Source organism: Ovis aries, chromosome 23, assembly GCF_016772045.2.
Source record: "Ovis aries strain OAR_USU_Benz2616 breed Rambouillet chromosome 23, ARS-UI_Ramb_v3.0, whole genome shotgun sequence".
Classification (NCBI taxonomy): Eukaryota; Metazoa; Chordata; class Mammalia; order Artiodactyla; family Bovidae; genus Ovis; species Ovis aries.
This window is the reverse complement of record NC_056076.1, coordinates 35,999,149-36,015,369: the sequence shown is the minus strand read 5'-3', so window position 1 is coordinate 36,015,369 and position 16,221 is coordinate 35,999,149. Positions and strand designations below refer to the sequence as shown.

The window sequence follows — 16,221 nt, the reverse complement described above, 5'->3', positions numbered from 1 at the left end:
CCCCTGACAAGGCTTCTCTCCCGGCAGCCTTTCCCCACTAGTTGGACCTGAAAACATGCACTCCTTGCCCCCTACCCCGTGCAACCGAACTAAAAACCAGGAACCATCTAGCAAGTTAGCAAAAGGTTTTGACTGTACCTTAAAAAAAAAAAAAATCTGCTTCATTGACCCTCCTGTTTAAAAGATCGGGGCTAACTTTCACCAGCAGAGGTGGAACTAACAAAGAAGTATGATTAGTTAACTAACCCTGAGAAGTAGCAGGGTACCTCTCCCCCATTTCAAACAACCTGCAAACTTAACTTTTAAAAATGTTAATTCAGTTGCCTCTGGCTGAGACTTAAAAGCATTTCTTGGAGCAGCAGAAATAAGTAAAATAAATGACTTTTGTTCTGGGAGGTTATTAACAACTCCATTTTTTGTCTTTGATAGGATGCTGGTTATTCAACAGAAATGAAGGAGGACTCGGTAAAGAGACACCGCTATCCAGATGGTGAAGTCTGGAAGAAGCTCCTAACTGCTCAAGGGAATTAAGTGCTCAGCTCTGACACCTTTTGCTTTAAGTGAAAAGGTTTAAGATTTCTTGGGTCTGGTTTTACAAAAATAGAAGGAAAAAAAAAATCATCCTACCAATCAAGACAAGTTCAGCTAAAAGTCATACTAACCTCAGGGATCAGCTTAGTCATCATTATTACTTGATTCTTTTAGCAGAAAAAATTCTCCTGTGTAGTATTTAAACAAAAATAGTTCCAATTAATTCAAAGTACAGGAAGATGTTCTTAAATTTTCCATCACACACTGATGCCTAGACATTGAACTGTACTTTGAAAACAAGCAGCATGCTGAAATACTTCCTTAATCTTTTTAAAAACACACTTGTCATAAATTAGTGTAATACAAACAGTGCTGCAGCACTGTGCAGTATCTGCTCTGCAACAAAAGTTTAAAAAAATCAGATAGCGCTGAGGTGGTTTAGCATCTTTCTCTTGCTCAGTGTGAGCCTATTAGAGAATTCACACTGTGCTGAAGCTAATGACGGTAAAATGGTATCAGACTATTTCTATAACCCTTAAAGCCTTTATTCTAGATAATCATTGTTTTTAATGATAAAGCCAGAATTAAATGAAACAGAAAAAAATAGGGCGAACTAGCTTACTCAGCATTTCTAAAATACACCCTATCTAAGCCACATCCAAACCAGAACACAGCACATGTGTGTTTATTTAGGAGGGTTCAGTTAATCTACTTTAGGCAGGAACTACAGTTTTAAAAAACATGAATGCAGAACATTTATTGTGGCAAGATATAAAACTTTAAACATTCATAACCACACTAGGCATTAACATGACTGATGGGTGTTACCCAGCTTGCTCAGATATGGGGAAACAGTTCTATATAATTCTTGAAATGCACTGACCATTTTCCTAAAAACACTATGAAATTTGAATTAATATAAATTCTCTTTCCTGTCTTTATTCAAAATCACTACATGTACAGACACCCTCAGCAAGTCACCCAAACCCAAGGCCTTTTACTACTAAGAGAACACAGCTCTTATTTGCCAGTGGCAACATTCTTAAAAGTTAATGGATAATAACCAACAGATCACTAACAGGTTTTGACCTAGATCCTTCACCTTTACAGCCAAGTGAACTTTTACCTGGGTGTAAATATCCTTCAAACAACGCCTTTAAAAGCACTCTAGACAGCCATTTCCATTTTAATAGTCGGGTGAGGATTGTAGCCTTCAATCTGAAAGTCTTCAGCCTTGAAGTCATCGATTGTCTCAACTTTTCGAAGGATTTTGAGCTTGGGGAAAGGCCTTGGTTCTCGCTGAAGCTAAAAACAACATAAGACCATTATTTTCCCAGATCCGTACACCCTGCTTTAATTTTTGCTCCCCATGTCCCTCATGAAACAAATCACAGTATTTTACCAGGAAAGTATTATTTTGTAGGGGTGGAATACCGAAAATACCTCGTCCCTGGTTACTCAATGCTGCTGACCCATTCTCTCACCCCGTGGAGAGTGAAGGGTGATCAGTGGATCACATGGTGTCAGTAGCCTTGGTGGTTCACTGGCTTTAAGTTCTAAAATTTGTTAAAAATAGGGCACGGTTTTTTACTTAAAGAAGTAGTTACAGGATGTTTACTTGAGTCCCATGATGCCTAGCCCAACTGTCCCTGGCAGAAAGGACAGGGAAAGAGGACACATGTTGACAACTAACAGGGATAAAGCCAGGACTCCTGGGCTGGACAGACAGCAGCAAGAAGGACAAGGACACAGGGCATGCCCTCCTCCTCTGTCAGCACGACTGGAGTATCTGGATGAATCCTGGGGTCACCCTCTCCCAGATCTAACCAGAAGGGGCTAAACATTTCTGGTTCAAGCAATTTTCCTTCGGAGTTCATTAAGCACAAACACTCCTTTTTTAAAATTGCCACTTAAATCATCCTTTGTTGAAAATAAACTGGCTTAAAGGCTTAATAAGACAACACTATAAAACTCCTAGAAGAGAACACAGGTAAAATATTCTGATATAAATCATACCAACGTTTTCTTAGGTCAGTCTCCCAAAGCAATAGAGATAAAATCTAACTTACAAGCTTTTGCACAGCTTGTATGATGTGCAAAAGGAAACCATAGAACTAAAAGAATCTACAGAAAATATCTGTAAACAATGGAACTGACAACGGCTTAATTTCCAAAATATACAAACAGCTCTGTAATACACTCAACAAGAAAAACCCAGTTTCAAAATGGGCAGGTGACCTAAAGAGACAGTTCTCCAAAGAAGATACACAAATGGCCCAAAGGCACATGAAACAATATTCAACATCGCTAATTACAGAAATGCAAATCAAAGCCACAATTAGGTACCACCTCACACCAGTCAAAATGGCCATCATTAAAAAGTATAACAAATGCTGGAGAGGGTGTGGAGAAAAGGGAATCTTTCTATACTAGTGGTGGGAATGTAAACAGATGCAGCCACTGGTGAAAACAGTATGAAAAGTTCCTCAGGAAACCAAAAACAGAATTACCATATGACCCAGCAATTCCACTCCTGGGCATGTATCTAGACAAAAGTATAATTCAAGGATACATGCACCCCTGTGTTCACAGCAGCATTATTCACAACAGCCAAGACAAGAACACAACCTAAATATCCATCGACAAGTGGATAAAGATCAGGTTTGTATATGTGTATATATATGCACACACACATACACACACACACACACATGTACACACAGAATGGAATACTCCTCAGCCATAAAAAAGAGTGAAATGCCATTAGCAGCTACATGGATGGACCCAGAAATCATACTAAGCAAAGTCAGAAGGACAAATACCACGTGACGTCACTTCAGTGTGGGATCTAACACGATACAAATGAACCTATCCCTGAAACAGAAACAGTATCATGGACAGAGAAGAGGCTGGTGGTTTCCAAGGGGGAAGGGAGTGGAGGGCTGGGACTGGCAGGTACAAACTGGTACACACAAAATGGGTAAACAAGAACCTACACAGGAACTACATTCAATATCCTAGGGCAAACCATAATGGGAAAGAATACATACACGTGCAGCACCTCACAGCACCCGTCACGTTCGGTGTCTGTGGCCACTGAGGCCCATCTGCCTGGTCCCTGCCTGTCCACCACCATCCACAAACCTGGAAGCCTGTCCTCGTAGCTCCATCAGAGCCTGGAGGAGAACATCTATTACAGGAGGGACCCCGCCCATGTGGACAAAGTCTCAAGAGAAGGTACCAGACCCCAAAGAGTGACGGGTACATTTCTTACCTGAGTCTTCAGTGGCTCGATGTGATTCAGGTAAATGTGTGCATCTCCCAGAGTGTGTACGAAGTCACCTGGCTAAACCCCACAGAAGAAAGCGAAACTGTCAAGGCGTTAGTTCGAGTTCCTTTATAACACCTGATGTAAAAAAATGTGAGCATGCAGACATCCCAAAGCTCTTCACAAAGAAATTTAACCAGTATCACTTTTGAGAAAAGTTGATCCAAAGTCATATTAAATGCTCCAGGCAAGTCAGTAAGCAGTTCCTTCATTTACACAAATCGCATCTAAAGACTACAAAGAGCTGGAATTCTCGGCCATCAGTTCTTCCACGTGACAGGACCTCACAGCCCAGTGTTCTAGGCTGGTCCCCACCTCCACCCCACCCAGAGCAGCCCACCTTCAGGTCCGTGATGTGTGCGATCATGTAGGTGAGCAGGGCGTAGCTGGCAATATTGAAGGGCACACCCAGGCCCATGTCTCCCGACCGTTGGTACAACTGGCAGGACAGCTCCCCATTCACCACGTAGAACTGGCAGAGGGCGTGGCATGGGGGGAGGGCCATGAGAGGGAGATCTGAGGGGCCAACAAGGAGAGTCAGGAGAGGAGGTGGTTTTTAAGGAACACAACTGTAAGCAAAGCAAAAAGCAGCAGAAGCCAGCTCTTAACAGCAGAGATGGTGAGAAGAGCCACTGGGCCAGTGACCCCCACGAACCATTCCCACCCCAGGGATGGCATAAGGCCGACGGAGACCTGCCCATCACGGTGAGACCTCTGTGGGAGTACAAGGACTGCTGAGGCCACCCGCTCTCATCCGAGCTGAAATGAATCACTTGGGCCACCTCCGTGGCACCAAGCCACAAGTACAGGGGGAATGAATGCATTTGCAGGGACCGTGAGACTGGTGACTCAGGCACACCCTCCTGTACTCAAATTGCTATCATTAATGCAAAAATTCCACTCAGGCTATTTACTACACCTCAGGAGAGCTTAACTTTACAATTGTTTAAAAGGTTCATAATAGTGAGGTGGAGGCAATCTGAAATTCCAACTGTCCCAATTTAAGTTTTCATGGGTCTTTTTATAATTAAAGCCCGTAAACACAAATTAATTTCATCTGGGCCCAAGCTCGCTCTCTGAAGGTAAAAACACGGCCACTTGGGACATGGTTAGGGTCACACGAGCAGCTGGGCAGCCAGGGACAGTTCCCAGGACCACCTCCGACCCAGTGCCTCTGCTCAGGGCTCAGGTAAGACATGGGAGGATGACTGGGGCGCCATCTACCTTTTGGATTCCAAGCACACAGGATGATTCTTCTGTCGTTAGGGTTGGTTTTGATTGTGTCGATCACTTTTTGCAGTTGATCTACTCCTTGACCTGAATAATCTGCAGAATTGGCAAAAACAAGAGACCATCACACATGTGAACCTTGGTACCCCGGGAGAGGGCCCCAGGTCACTGAGCACACGGTCCTCCCCACAAGGCCCCGCCGGCCCAGTCACACAATATCCAGTGAACAGTACTGATGTCTCCTTCTTTGCTGGGTTGAGTCTGGGCTCCTAGGTCTGTCCTCTGGAGCCATAAGTCTATTTTCCCACTACTTAGAAGACTTTTAAAATACTTGGCCAGGGTGTCCCTCCTCCCCCTTCTCCTATCGCTAAACCTCCTTCATCCTCAACAATCAGTTTCTTCCAGCGGTCCCCATGGGACATTGTGTCTGTACCATCAACGATTCTTGTCCCACCTCACTGCCAGGCAGGGCTGGATCTGCAGTAGATAGAATGTTTCCTACCCTACATGGTCCAACAACCGGTGATGAGGATTCTTTTTTGTCATCTAGATACTAGTCTTCCAACACTCCCACCAAAAATTAAACAGCTAAACAGCTGCTGACCTGTAAACATCAGGAAACCTCTCTATTATATACCACCCTGTACTTTTCTTCCATGTCTGGTCTCTGAACTTGCCGCCTCCTGGAGTGAACTGGAAGCTGAGATATGCGAAGCCTCCCAGCTCTATGGTTAAACGTCTGTTTCCTGGAGGCCGACTATGCCTGAGTCCAGGAGTTCTTAATTTGGGGAAAGAAAGCCCTGTTACTATCACAGTTCCAGAGAAGATTTTAAGAAGATGACCTGTAATGGATCAGTTTTGTATCTTGATTGTGCTGATGGCTACATACATCTCCATGGGCTGAAACTGCACACAAATTTGCAAAGCTGGAGAAATCTGTTAAGTGCTGTGGGTTTTACCAACGCTAATTTGTGTGAGAGGTGGTGCCAAGTGACAGAGGGGTGTAGGCGTCCAGGAGGGAGATGTTTCATCTCCACCCCAGCAGGGTGGGGAGGAGAGAGCGATCAAGACGGGTGCTGTCACATCAGCGCCACCGGCAGCGTGCTGGGTGGTTCAGTCTTGAAAAGGAAGATCAAGGTGACCACAGGACAGTCAGTCCCTGGGACTCATCCCCAGATTAAAACTTCCAACCTGCCTCCAACACAGCAACCGACCACCAGGTCACTGTCTGCTGATGAACAAGGTACAGAAGATGCCCAGACCCACAGGTGCTGACCACCTGGTGTGTGACCCGACCCGACCCTCCCCCTGGATCCAAAGCAGCCCCTCACAAGGTCCAAGTTATATATCCATTTCCCCATCATCAGCTTCCTATCCTCCAGGCTTCACTTGCAGCCACAGAACAAACCCAGGCTGTGAGAGACACTCAGGAAATCCAAGGGCCCCCTCCAGCTCCTCACCTGAATCCATATCTTTGTATTCAGCCCCAAAATGCCTCCACTGGAAGCCATAAACTGGGCCCAAATCCCCTTCAGCTCTGTTGGAGAAGCCCAAGCCATCCAAGAAGTCTCGGGACCCGTTGGCATCCCAAATCTTCACTCCTTTGGAAGACAGTTCCTTAGCGTTGGTGGATCCCTGTAAGAGACACGGCATCCCGTGAATTCCAAGCCACAAGTGGGCCTGTGCTGACAGATGGGGGCAACACCTGACACGCTCCATCACTAGGCAGGCTGGTCCCAGCCCAGACTTCCCAAAGACCCCCGGGACAGTCTGATCCTTCTGTGCAATTACTCCCTCAAATCTTTTTCCCTGTTCTACTCAACCAAGACTTCTAAACATCTCCAAGTCCTTTCATTGCTCCCATCTAACAGTTCTGTTTCTTAACTAAATGTGTCTTGTGACTAAGTGTAACTCCCCAGAATGAATTTACTCCACACTCGCAACGTGTCTGGTGTATCTTAGACCTGTTATATAGGCTGTTTCCACTGAGAGGCCTGATCAGTATTAGCTTTTCTGTCAAATATGTCAGTCACGTATCTTTACAAGTACCACTGTCAAGTTATGTTTATCAACAATATGTACTTGCAAAGTTAAGGTGTGGGTTCTTGGCGGGTTTGGGGTTTTTTTTTTGGTGCCAAGTATAAGCTTTATGTTCCTCTTATGTATTTCATCTCATTAGAGTTGGCCCATGTATCCTGATGGTGCATCCAGGTCAAGACCCCATTTGGCCTCTGGGTAGGATGTGCTGTAATGGTTACAAGCAGGCAGTGAGGCCACACACACGGGCGCTAGGCCTGCCGTCTCCTCACTTCTCGTCTGACCAGCTCCCTGACCCCTCCAGCCTCAGTATCTGCACCCAAGAAAGAGCACAGTAGTAGCAATCACCACCCACATTACTGGGAGGAGCAGATAATACAAGAAAACGCCTGGCACGCAACAGATACGAACCAAGGCACAGACTGCATCTCCCCATCTCGCCCAAAGACCCCAGCTGAAGTGTAGGTACGCCAACTCCTCTATCTTGAGTCACCCATGGAGTGACTATGAGGCGGGTGACTATGAATGCTATCTTCCTGGTGAGGACTCACTGGAATCCTGCACTCCAGCCTTATGATCAAACAAGCGCATGACCTCTATTTCTGAGCATCTCAGTTCCTCCCTTTCTGTCATTGAGTTTATACTAATTATTTTCACTTCCAGTGACTCATTTCCTGATCACTCATGTTGCTTCAAAAGTCTCCCTCCCCATCCATTCAGCCTAGGCTCTAGCTTGTCTGCAAACATTCTCTTCTGAGATCTGTATCCAAACCTAAACCTTTTCTAAAATGCGTTGCGGTCTCAGGCCTGCTTTGGCCCAAGACGATACAAGCCACAGAAGGAAGCCCAACCTCGAGCCCAGCCCAAAAGAGAGCCCATCTCTTTAGGCACCCTGTGAGCAGTGTTGGCCAGACTCTCAGACCAGTGAGATGAAGGGGAGATGAAGATGAGATGAAAGGGAGACACAGGTGTGGCCGCTGCCCCACCATCACCATGCTCAGCTTATTACTCAAGAGCCTTCTAACTTACCCCCCAGGAGAGCACAGATGGGATCTATATTCAGTCAGCAATCCCTGTGAGTGCCTACTGTGTGGCAGGCCGTGTTCCAGGGCACACAACAGCAGACAAGAGAAATTCTCTGCCTTCATGGAGCTTATAGTGCTTTTCTAAATGTCAAAAAACTTTATTTTAAATAAAAAATTTTTAAATGATAGTATTTTATTCATTTGTCTGCCTTCTCCCTTGAAGGGGGTAAATGGGGAAGATCTTATATATAAGATGGGGCTTCTCTAGAGAAAAAACAAAGGAGGGGTGGGGGTAATCACGGTTTTAGATTGGAGGCAGGGAAAACTCACTGAGTAGAGAGTTGAAGGTGAGGGTGCTACATGGGGGTGGGGATTCCACAGAGCAGGAGTGGTGAGTACCAGCCCCAAATGGGGACGTCCCCGTGTGCTCAAAGATCAGCAAGGAGGCCAGGGGGAGAGGAGCAGAGCGAGCGTGACTCTGGCTGAGGCCAGAGCAGACAGGACTGTAAGGACCTTGAATAAAACAGGAGCCACTAAGGACTTTAGGCCAAGGAGTGACATGATGCACGCTTAAAAGGATTTCGCTGGTGCTGTGCCGACAACAGATTATTGACTTCCAGTAGCAGCAACTTCTTTACCTTGATAAACCACAGCAACTCCTCCAAAACACCTTTCCAGAAAACACGTTTGGTTGTCAGCAGAGGAAATTCATCTGGAAAACAGTTTGCCATGTAATTTCAAGATGAGAAGACAAAACATGCCATCCAACTTTTTCTGTAAAAAGAGAGGACATGCCCCAGGACAGGCGGCCTGGGAACTGACTGCAGAGGAGTTGGAAACCTGTGACTTCTGAAACGCAGGCACCCCCGGATCAGAGTGGGGTTCCCAAGGCTGCAGCCCCAAGTCAGTGACACACTTCAGGTGAGATCACCCTCCTACACCCCTTGACCGCCAGACACAGGAATTTCACAAAGAGAGATGGGGCGGGGAGGCCCATGTGGACAGGGAAAGAGCCAGCAGCCACTACCCAGTCAGTGCCAACCCTTCCCAGAGGTTTGAAGACAACACACAGAATGTGCCCTAGGACACAGCCTGAAGGCCCCTACTGCAGGATTATCCTGCCAGGGAGAATGGGCTCACAACCAGGAACAGCAGATACCGCCCTGGCTAAAAGTGAATCCGTTCAGTCGCTCAGCTGTGACCGACTCTTTGCAACCCCATGAACCGCAGCATGCCAAGCCTCCCGGTCCATCACCAACTCCCGGAGTCCACCCAAACCCATGTCCATCGAGTCGGTGATGCCATCCAACCATCTCATCCTGTCATCCCCTTCTCCTGCCCTCAATCTTTCCCAGCATCTGGGTCTTTTCCAATGAGTCAGCTCTTCACATGAGGTGGCCAAAGTATTGGGAGTTTCAGCTTCAACATCAGTCCTTCCAATAAACACCCAGGACTGATCTCCTTGCAGTCCAAGGGACTCTCTTAGTTCTTAAATATTTGCAAAGAAACTTCACCTTTATTTATATATTTTTAAAACTTTTGTTTCCTTTTCTCTTTTTGAACTTATTTTGTATTGGGGTATAGCCGATGAACAATGTTATGATAGTTTCAGATGAACAGCAAAGAGATTCAGGCATAAATGTATCCATTCTCCTCAACCTCCCCTCCCATCCAGGCTGCTCCCTAACACTGAGCATAGTTCCATGTGTTACATAACAGATCCTTGTTGGTTATCCATTTTCTATGTGGGAATCCTAGTTCCCCCTATAACAGCATGAACGCCATGCCCCCTGTAGTGTATGGTGTCTTAAACAGGGAGGCCCAGGGAAGCCCCCAACCTTTATCTTTTAACTGAACTAAAAATAGTTATGTTTAAATACCTGATATGCACAATCCTATCTGATACTCAATACAATCCTGCTTGAGGCTCCATTAGTCAGTCAGTCAGTCCAGTCACTCAGACATGTCCGACTCTTAGTGACCAAATGAATCGCAGCACGCCAGGCCTCCTTGTCCATCACCAACTCTTGGAGTTCACTCAGACTCACATCCATGGGGTCAGTGATGCCATCCAGCCATCTTATCCTCTGTCATCCCCTTCTCCTCCTGCCCCTAATCCCTCCCAGCATCAGAGTCTTTTCTAATAAGTTAACTCTTCGCATGAGGTGGCCAAAGTACTGGAGTTTCAGTTTTAGCATCATTCCTTCCAAAGAAATCCCAGGGTTGATCTCCTTCAGAATGGACTGGTTCGGTCTCCTTGCACTCCAAGGGACTCTCAAGAGTCTTCTCCAACACCACAGTTCAAAAGCATCAATTCTTCGGTGCTCAGCTTTCTTCACAGTTCAACTCTCACATCCATACCTGACCACTGGAAAACCATAGCCTTGCCTAGATGGACCTTTGTTGGCAAAGTAATGTCTCTGCTTTTCAATATGCTATCTAGGTTGGTCATAATTTTTCTTCCAAGGAGTAAGCGTCTTTTAATTTCATGGCTGCAGTCACCATCTGCAGTGATTTTGGAGCCCCAAAAAATAAAGTCTGACAGTGTTTACACTGTTTCCCCACCTATTTCCCATGAAGTGATGGGACCAGATGCCATGGTCTTCGTTTTCTGAATGTTGAGCTTTAAGCCAACTTTTCACTCTCCACTTTTACTTTCAAGAGGCTTTTTAGTTCCTCTTCACTTTCTGCCACAAGGGTGGTGTCATCTGCATATCTGAGGTTATTGCTATTTCTCCCGGCAATCTTGATTCCAGCTTGTGCTTCTTCCAGCCCAGCGTTTCTCATGATGTACTCTGCATAGAAGTTAAATAAGCAGGGTGATAATATACAGCCTTGACGTACTCCTTTTCCTATTTGGAACCAGTCTGTTGTTCCATGTCCAGTTCTAACTGTTGCTTCCTGACCTGCACAGGTTTCTCAACAGGCAGGTCAGGTGGTCTGGTATTCCCATCTCTCTCAGAATTTTTCACAGTTTATTGTGATCCACACAGTCACAGGCTTTGGCATAGTCAATAAAGCAGAAATAGATTTTTTCTGGAACTCTCTTGCTTTTTCGATGATCCAGCGGATGTTGGCAATTTGATCTCTGGTTCCTCTGCCTTTTCTAAAACCAGCTTGAACATCACGAAGTTCACGGTTCATGTATTACTGAAGCCTGGCTTGGAGAATTTTGAGCACCACTTTACTAGCTTGCGAGATGAGTGCAATTGTGTGGTAGTTTGAGCCTTCTTTGGCATTGCCTTTCTTTGGGATTGGAATGAAAACTGACCTTTTCCAGTCCTGTGGCCACTGCTGAGTTTTCCAAATGTGCTGGCATATTGAGTGCAGCACTTTCACATCATCATCTTCCAGGATTTGAAATAGCTCAACAGGAATTCCATCACCTCCACTAGCTTTGTTCATAGTGATGCTTTCTAAGGCCCACTTGACTTCACATTCCAAGATGTCTGGCTCTAGGTAACTGATCACACCATCATGATTATCTGGGTTGTGAAGGTCTTTTTTGTACAGTTCTGTGTATTCTTGCCACCTCTTCTTAATATCTTCTGCTTCTGTTAGGTCCATACCATTTCTGTCCTTTATTGAGCCCATCTTTGCATGAAATGTTCCCTTGGTATCTCTAATTTTCTTGAAGAGATATCTAGTCTTTCCCATTCTGTTGTTTTCCTCTGTTTCTTTGCAGTGATCGCTAAAGAAGGCTTTCTTATCTCTTCTTGCTATTCTTTGGAACTCTGCATTCAGATGCTTATAGCTTTCCTTTTCTCCTTTGCTTTTTGCTTCTCTTCTTTTCACAGCTATTTGTAAGGCCTCTCCAGAGAGCCATTTTGCTTGTTTGCATTTCTTTTCCATGGGGATGGTCTTGATCCCTGTCTCCTGTACAATGTTCGGCCCTTAAATCTATTTCTCAATTCCACTGTATAATCATACGGGATTTGATTTAGGTCATACCTGAATGGTCTAGTGGTTTTCCTTACTTTCTTCAATTTAACTCTGAATTTGGCAATAAGGAGGTCATGATCTGAGCCACAGTCAGCTCCTGGTCTTGTGTTTGTTGACTGTATAGAGCTTCTCCATCTTTGGCTGCAAAGAATATAATCAATCTGATTTCGGTGTTGACCATCTGGTGATGTCCATGTGTAGAGTCTTCTCTTGTGTTGTTGGAAGAGGGTGTTTGCTATGACCAGTGCATTTTCTTGGCAAAACTCTATTAGTCTTTGCCCTGCTTCATTCCGTATTCCAAGGCCAAATTTGCCTGTTACTCCAGGTGTTTCTTGACTTCCTACTTTTGCATTCCAGTCCCCTATAATGAAAAGGACATCTTTTGGGGGTGTTAGTTCTAAAAGGTCTTGTAGGTCTTCATAGAACCATTCAACTTCAGCTTCTTCAGTGTTACTGGTTGGGGCATAGACTTGGATAACTGTGATACTGAATGGTTTGCCTTGGAAACGAACAGAGATCATTCTGTCGTTTTTGAGACTGCATCTAAGTACTGCATTTTGGACTCTTTTGTTGACCATGATGGCTACTTCATTTCTTCTGAGGGATTCCTGCCCGCAGTAGTAGATATAATGGTCATCTGAGTTAAATTCACCCATTCCAGTCCATTTTAGTTCACTGATTCCTAGAATGTCAACATTCACTCTTGCCATCTCCTGTTTGACCACTTCCAATTTGCCTTGATTCATGGACCTGACATTCCAGGTTCCTATGTAATATTGCTCTTTACAGCACCGGACCTTGCTTCTATCACCAGTCACATCCACAGCTGGGTATTGTTTTTGCTTTGGCTCCATCCCTTCATTCTTTCTGGTGTTATTTCTCCATTATGATCTCCATTTTACAGGCACCAGGAGGTGGTAAGTCTGCATCATACAGCTGAGAAAAAGTAAAAGCTTATCTCTAAATTCAGTACCTATTCAGCCGACTGTACAGGTGATACTCATGTAACAAGGGCAGTCTTCAAGCACCTACATTCCCTCCATTTGGGGGATCATTTCCTCCATTTTGAGCACATGAGGAAGCTGAAGATAGGCAAAGATAAACAACAGCGCCCAAGTCTAAGCATAAGCGCTGGAGTGAAAATGACATCTGTGGCTCATGGGAGGCTACCATGCAGGAGCTGCAGGAAGGCGAATCCCTCGACTCAAGACAAAACTCCCCACCCTGTCCAAGCCAATCTGGACACAGCAGCTCCGGATTTTCCAGTCTCTGCAATGCGTGTGTGGCAGAGGGTTTCTGCCCTGACCTGGGTGCACCTCCTTCAACAGCTGGTCTCCCCACTCACAACCACCCTCCACACCTATTTCACGGACGTTTGTCTGAGGCCGACCCCCATCCCACCTCTTTGTCCCCTGAGAGCCTGGCACTAACAACTTCCAAGACACATTTCTCCCCAGGAAAGTGAAAGTCGTTCAGTCGTGTCCGACTCTTTGCGACCCCATGGACTATACATGCGGTCCACGGAATTCTGCAGGTCAGAATACCGGACTGGGTAACCGTTCCTTTCTCCAGGGGATCTTTCCAACCCAGGGCTCCCGCATTGCAGGCGGATTCTTCACCACCTGAGCCACCAGCGAAGCAAATAAGGTAATTCCCTGGAGGTCCAGTGGTTAGGACTCCCCACTTTAGCTGCTGTGGCCCAGGTTCTAAGAACTCGCAAGCCTTGTGGCACAGTCCCCACCACCCAAAAAAAAAAAAAAAAAAAATTAATAAGAACTCGGATTCTCGCGTTTCTGTTTCAAGATTAGGGAGGAAAGCTGGCTCGCTCGACCAGATGGGAGAACTGTCACGAGCCCCAAGTTTCCGCCCCTGCTTCCCAGCGGTCTCCCCCACCGAGGCCCCGCCCACGTCATCTGGGCTCCAATTTTTGAAAACAAAGCGGAACAGTCAGCGCGGAGGGAAGAGTGGCGAAAACGGGGCCCTGCAGTCAAGGCCTCGGTCAAGCCCGGGCAGATCCTCTCCCGCACTTTAGTCTGGGGATAGCGCTGCAGAGCCAAGCCCGCTTAGGGGAGACAGCATACCGGGGCGATTAAGAGCCAGAGGGCCTGCTTTTACCTCCCAGCTCTGTCCGTTCAGTCCGTGTGACCTTATCCAAGTTCACGTCTAGAGTCCGAGCCAGTTTTGGCGTCTGTAAAGTGGGGCCAAAGCCATTCCCCTTACGCTGCAGAGGTTAGGGCTAAACGCCCGTCGCTGGGCTCGGCCTGTCCGCAGCGCTCTCCCCACCGCAGCTCCGCGTGCACCGGGCCCGCCCGCCCCCGTGACGCGGCTGCCTCACCTCTCAGGTTGTACCGCGCCTGCATCCCGAACACCGACAGGGTGCCAGTGCCGGTGCGGTCATCCTTTCGGAAGCCGCAGCGGAGGATGTGTTCTATCTGCCCCAGGTACTGCAGCTCCCCGTGCGGCGGCGGCGGCCGCGGTTCGGCGCTCTGCTCCTGCACGGCGGGCGGCGACAGTGGGCGTGACGGCTCGGAGCCGGCGGCTGGCATAGTGCTGGTTGCGGGCGCGGCGGCGAGGGCCGGACGGCGGCGGGAACGGCCTCCCACCGCTTCCCAGAAGTCACTTTTCCCGCCACAGCGCGAGACTCCGCCCCTTCCTGTGACGCTTCAGTGACGCAGGCCCCAACCGATCCCGCGAGAAACAGCCCGTTGCGTCCGGAGAGCTCGCGGGGCATTGGGCTAAGAACGCTCTCGCCTTCCCTAATGGCTTGTATTCCATTTTAAAACTGAAGAACTCTTGGCCTAGAGAGAAATTCTAAAGCTGTATCTTGGTGTGTTGCCTGAGAAAAGCCACTCTCGTTGGAAAGACTCGGGGTCGACCGCGCCTTTCCGTGATCAAAGGAAGCCTGAAACAATTCCACGTGTTCATGAAATCGAAAAACAAAACCCTTTCTTTGAGATGTTTCCTGCAACTGAGGGGGACTCCTGCAAGTGATTTGCGTTTCTATTTTCCCGCATCCTCACTCAGGGCTAGCAGCTGGAGCAAATGGATTAAGGCAGCTTTTTAAGTTAATGACAGCCAGCCCTTTTCAGTTTTGCACGCCAAAGTTTTCAATAATAGTGAAATGTTTATGATGTAAACACTGATGGGTGTAAAATATTTGATAATGCGTTTAAAAGGTACTAATACATGTACATGCAACAGCAGTCTTGAGTCAACTATGTCTTGAGGGTATAGTAGATGCTCAATAAATTTCTCGTTACTGCAGCTGGGGTTAGGAAGAATGAGATGTGGGCTCTGTATGAAACATACGATTTATTTCCGTTCAGTGAAGTCGATGGTTTTTCTTTTTTCTTCCTCCTCTCATCTCAATTTTATTGATAGACATTAAAGATAGACAAGCAAGATTCTTGACTCTTTCTGCTATAGGGCACTTCTCAAACTCAAGGTTAAATTTTTTTAACAGGAAAACATTCTGGGAAGACTAATACCCTCAGGTCTGCATAATCTGCTCAGCGAAAACAATGTTGCACTTTTTTTTTTCCCTTTGATCTGTGCCTCTGGCTTGAGATCTCAGTTCCTCAACCAGGGTAGGAAGCTGCCACAGCAGTAAAAGCCTGGAATCCTAACCCACTAGGCCCCTAAGGGACTCCCAGCATTTGTGTCTTTACAGGGCACAAAACCTATATAAAATAAATCCAATCCTGAAGACAGTTTACAAAATAGCTGGCCATTTGGGTTAATCAGAAGGAAAAACAAGCACTTAGACTAGACTAAGGGAGTGTTTCAGGGAGCATTTTGGGAGCCTCAGAGTTGGAATGTTCTTGCTTGTTTGGTTGTATGTTTGCTCACAAATGGAGAGGGAAATGGCAACCCACTCCAGTGCTCTTGCCTGGAAAAACCCATGGACGGAGAAGCCTGGTATGCTACAGTCCATGGGGTCGCAAAGAGTTGGACATGACTAAGAGACTTCAGTTTCACTTTGCTCACAAAGGGTAAACTGTAATGCACAGGGAGCAGCTGTTTTAAATAATTTAATCTATTAAATCTATTTAATCCATCACCTGCTAGGTTGACTTTCCCTCCATCAGCCAGATTCATTCTTCCCCTCTCCCCAGCACCTTCCCCATC

At 46.4% G+C, this 16,221-nt stretch overlaps 2 protein-coding genes across 5 annotated transcripts in view; one reads left to right on the top strand and one right to left on the bottom strand.

The window, feature by feature from the left end:
- Positions 1–1,454, top strand: part of ENOSF1 (enolase superfamily member 1) — a 31,497-nt gene extending 30,043 nt beyond the window's left edge. For all 3 annotated transcript variants that reach the window (XM_015103644.4, XM_060405416.1, XM_060405417.1), the window contains one exon: positions 430–1,454. In XM_015103644.4, coding sequence (XP_014959130.4) covers positions 430–531 — 102 coding nt within the window. In that variant the 3' untranslated portion in view covers positions 532–1,454. The remainder of the gene's footprint in view (positions 1–429) is intronic.
- TYMS (thymidylate synthetase) lies at positions 1,257–14,717 on the bottom strand. Of its 2 annotated transcripts, XM_042239562.2 has the most exons (8): positions 14,429–14,717; positions 8,790–8,863; positions 6,550–6,724; positions 5,084–5,185; positions 4,200–4,375; positions 3,806–3,877; positions 3,582–3,707; positions 1,700–1,836 (listed from the first exon to the last, which is right to left on the bottom strand). In XM_042239562.2, exons 1-7 carry the CDS (start codon positions 14,637–14,639, stop codon positions 3,606–3,608), a joined length of 912 nt encoding a protein of 303 aa, XP_042095496.1. In that variant the 5' UTR covers positions 14,640–14,717; the 3' UTR covers positions 1,700–1,836; positions 3,582–3,605. The 2 variants fall into 2 exon arrangements, with proteins under 2 accessions (XP_004020542.2, XP_042095496.1); XM_004020493.6 differs by lacking the exon at positions 3,582–3,707 and having other exon boundaries at positions 1,257–1,836.
- Positions 14,718–16,221: the final 1,504 nt, after the last annotated feature.

Coding starts and splice junctions, on each gene's coding strand:
- TYMS (XM_004020493.6), bottom strand. CDS start 14,639: ATGCCAGCCGCCGGCTCCGAGCCGTCACGCCCACTGTCGCCGCCCGCC. Junction 8,864..14,428: donor GGCGCGGTACAACCTGAGAG/GTGAGGCAGCCG, acceptor ACTGTTTTCCAG/ATGAATTTCCTCTGCTGACA. Junction 3,878..4,199: donor CACACATCACGGACCTGAAG/GTGGGCTGCTCT, acceptor TGTGGGGTTTAG/CCAGGTGACTTCGTACACAC.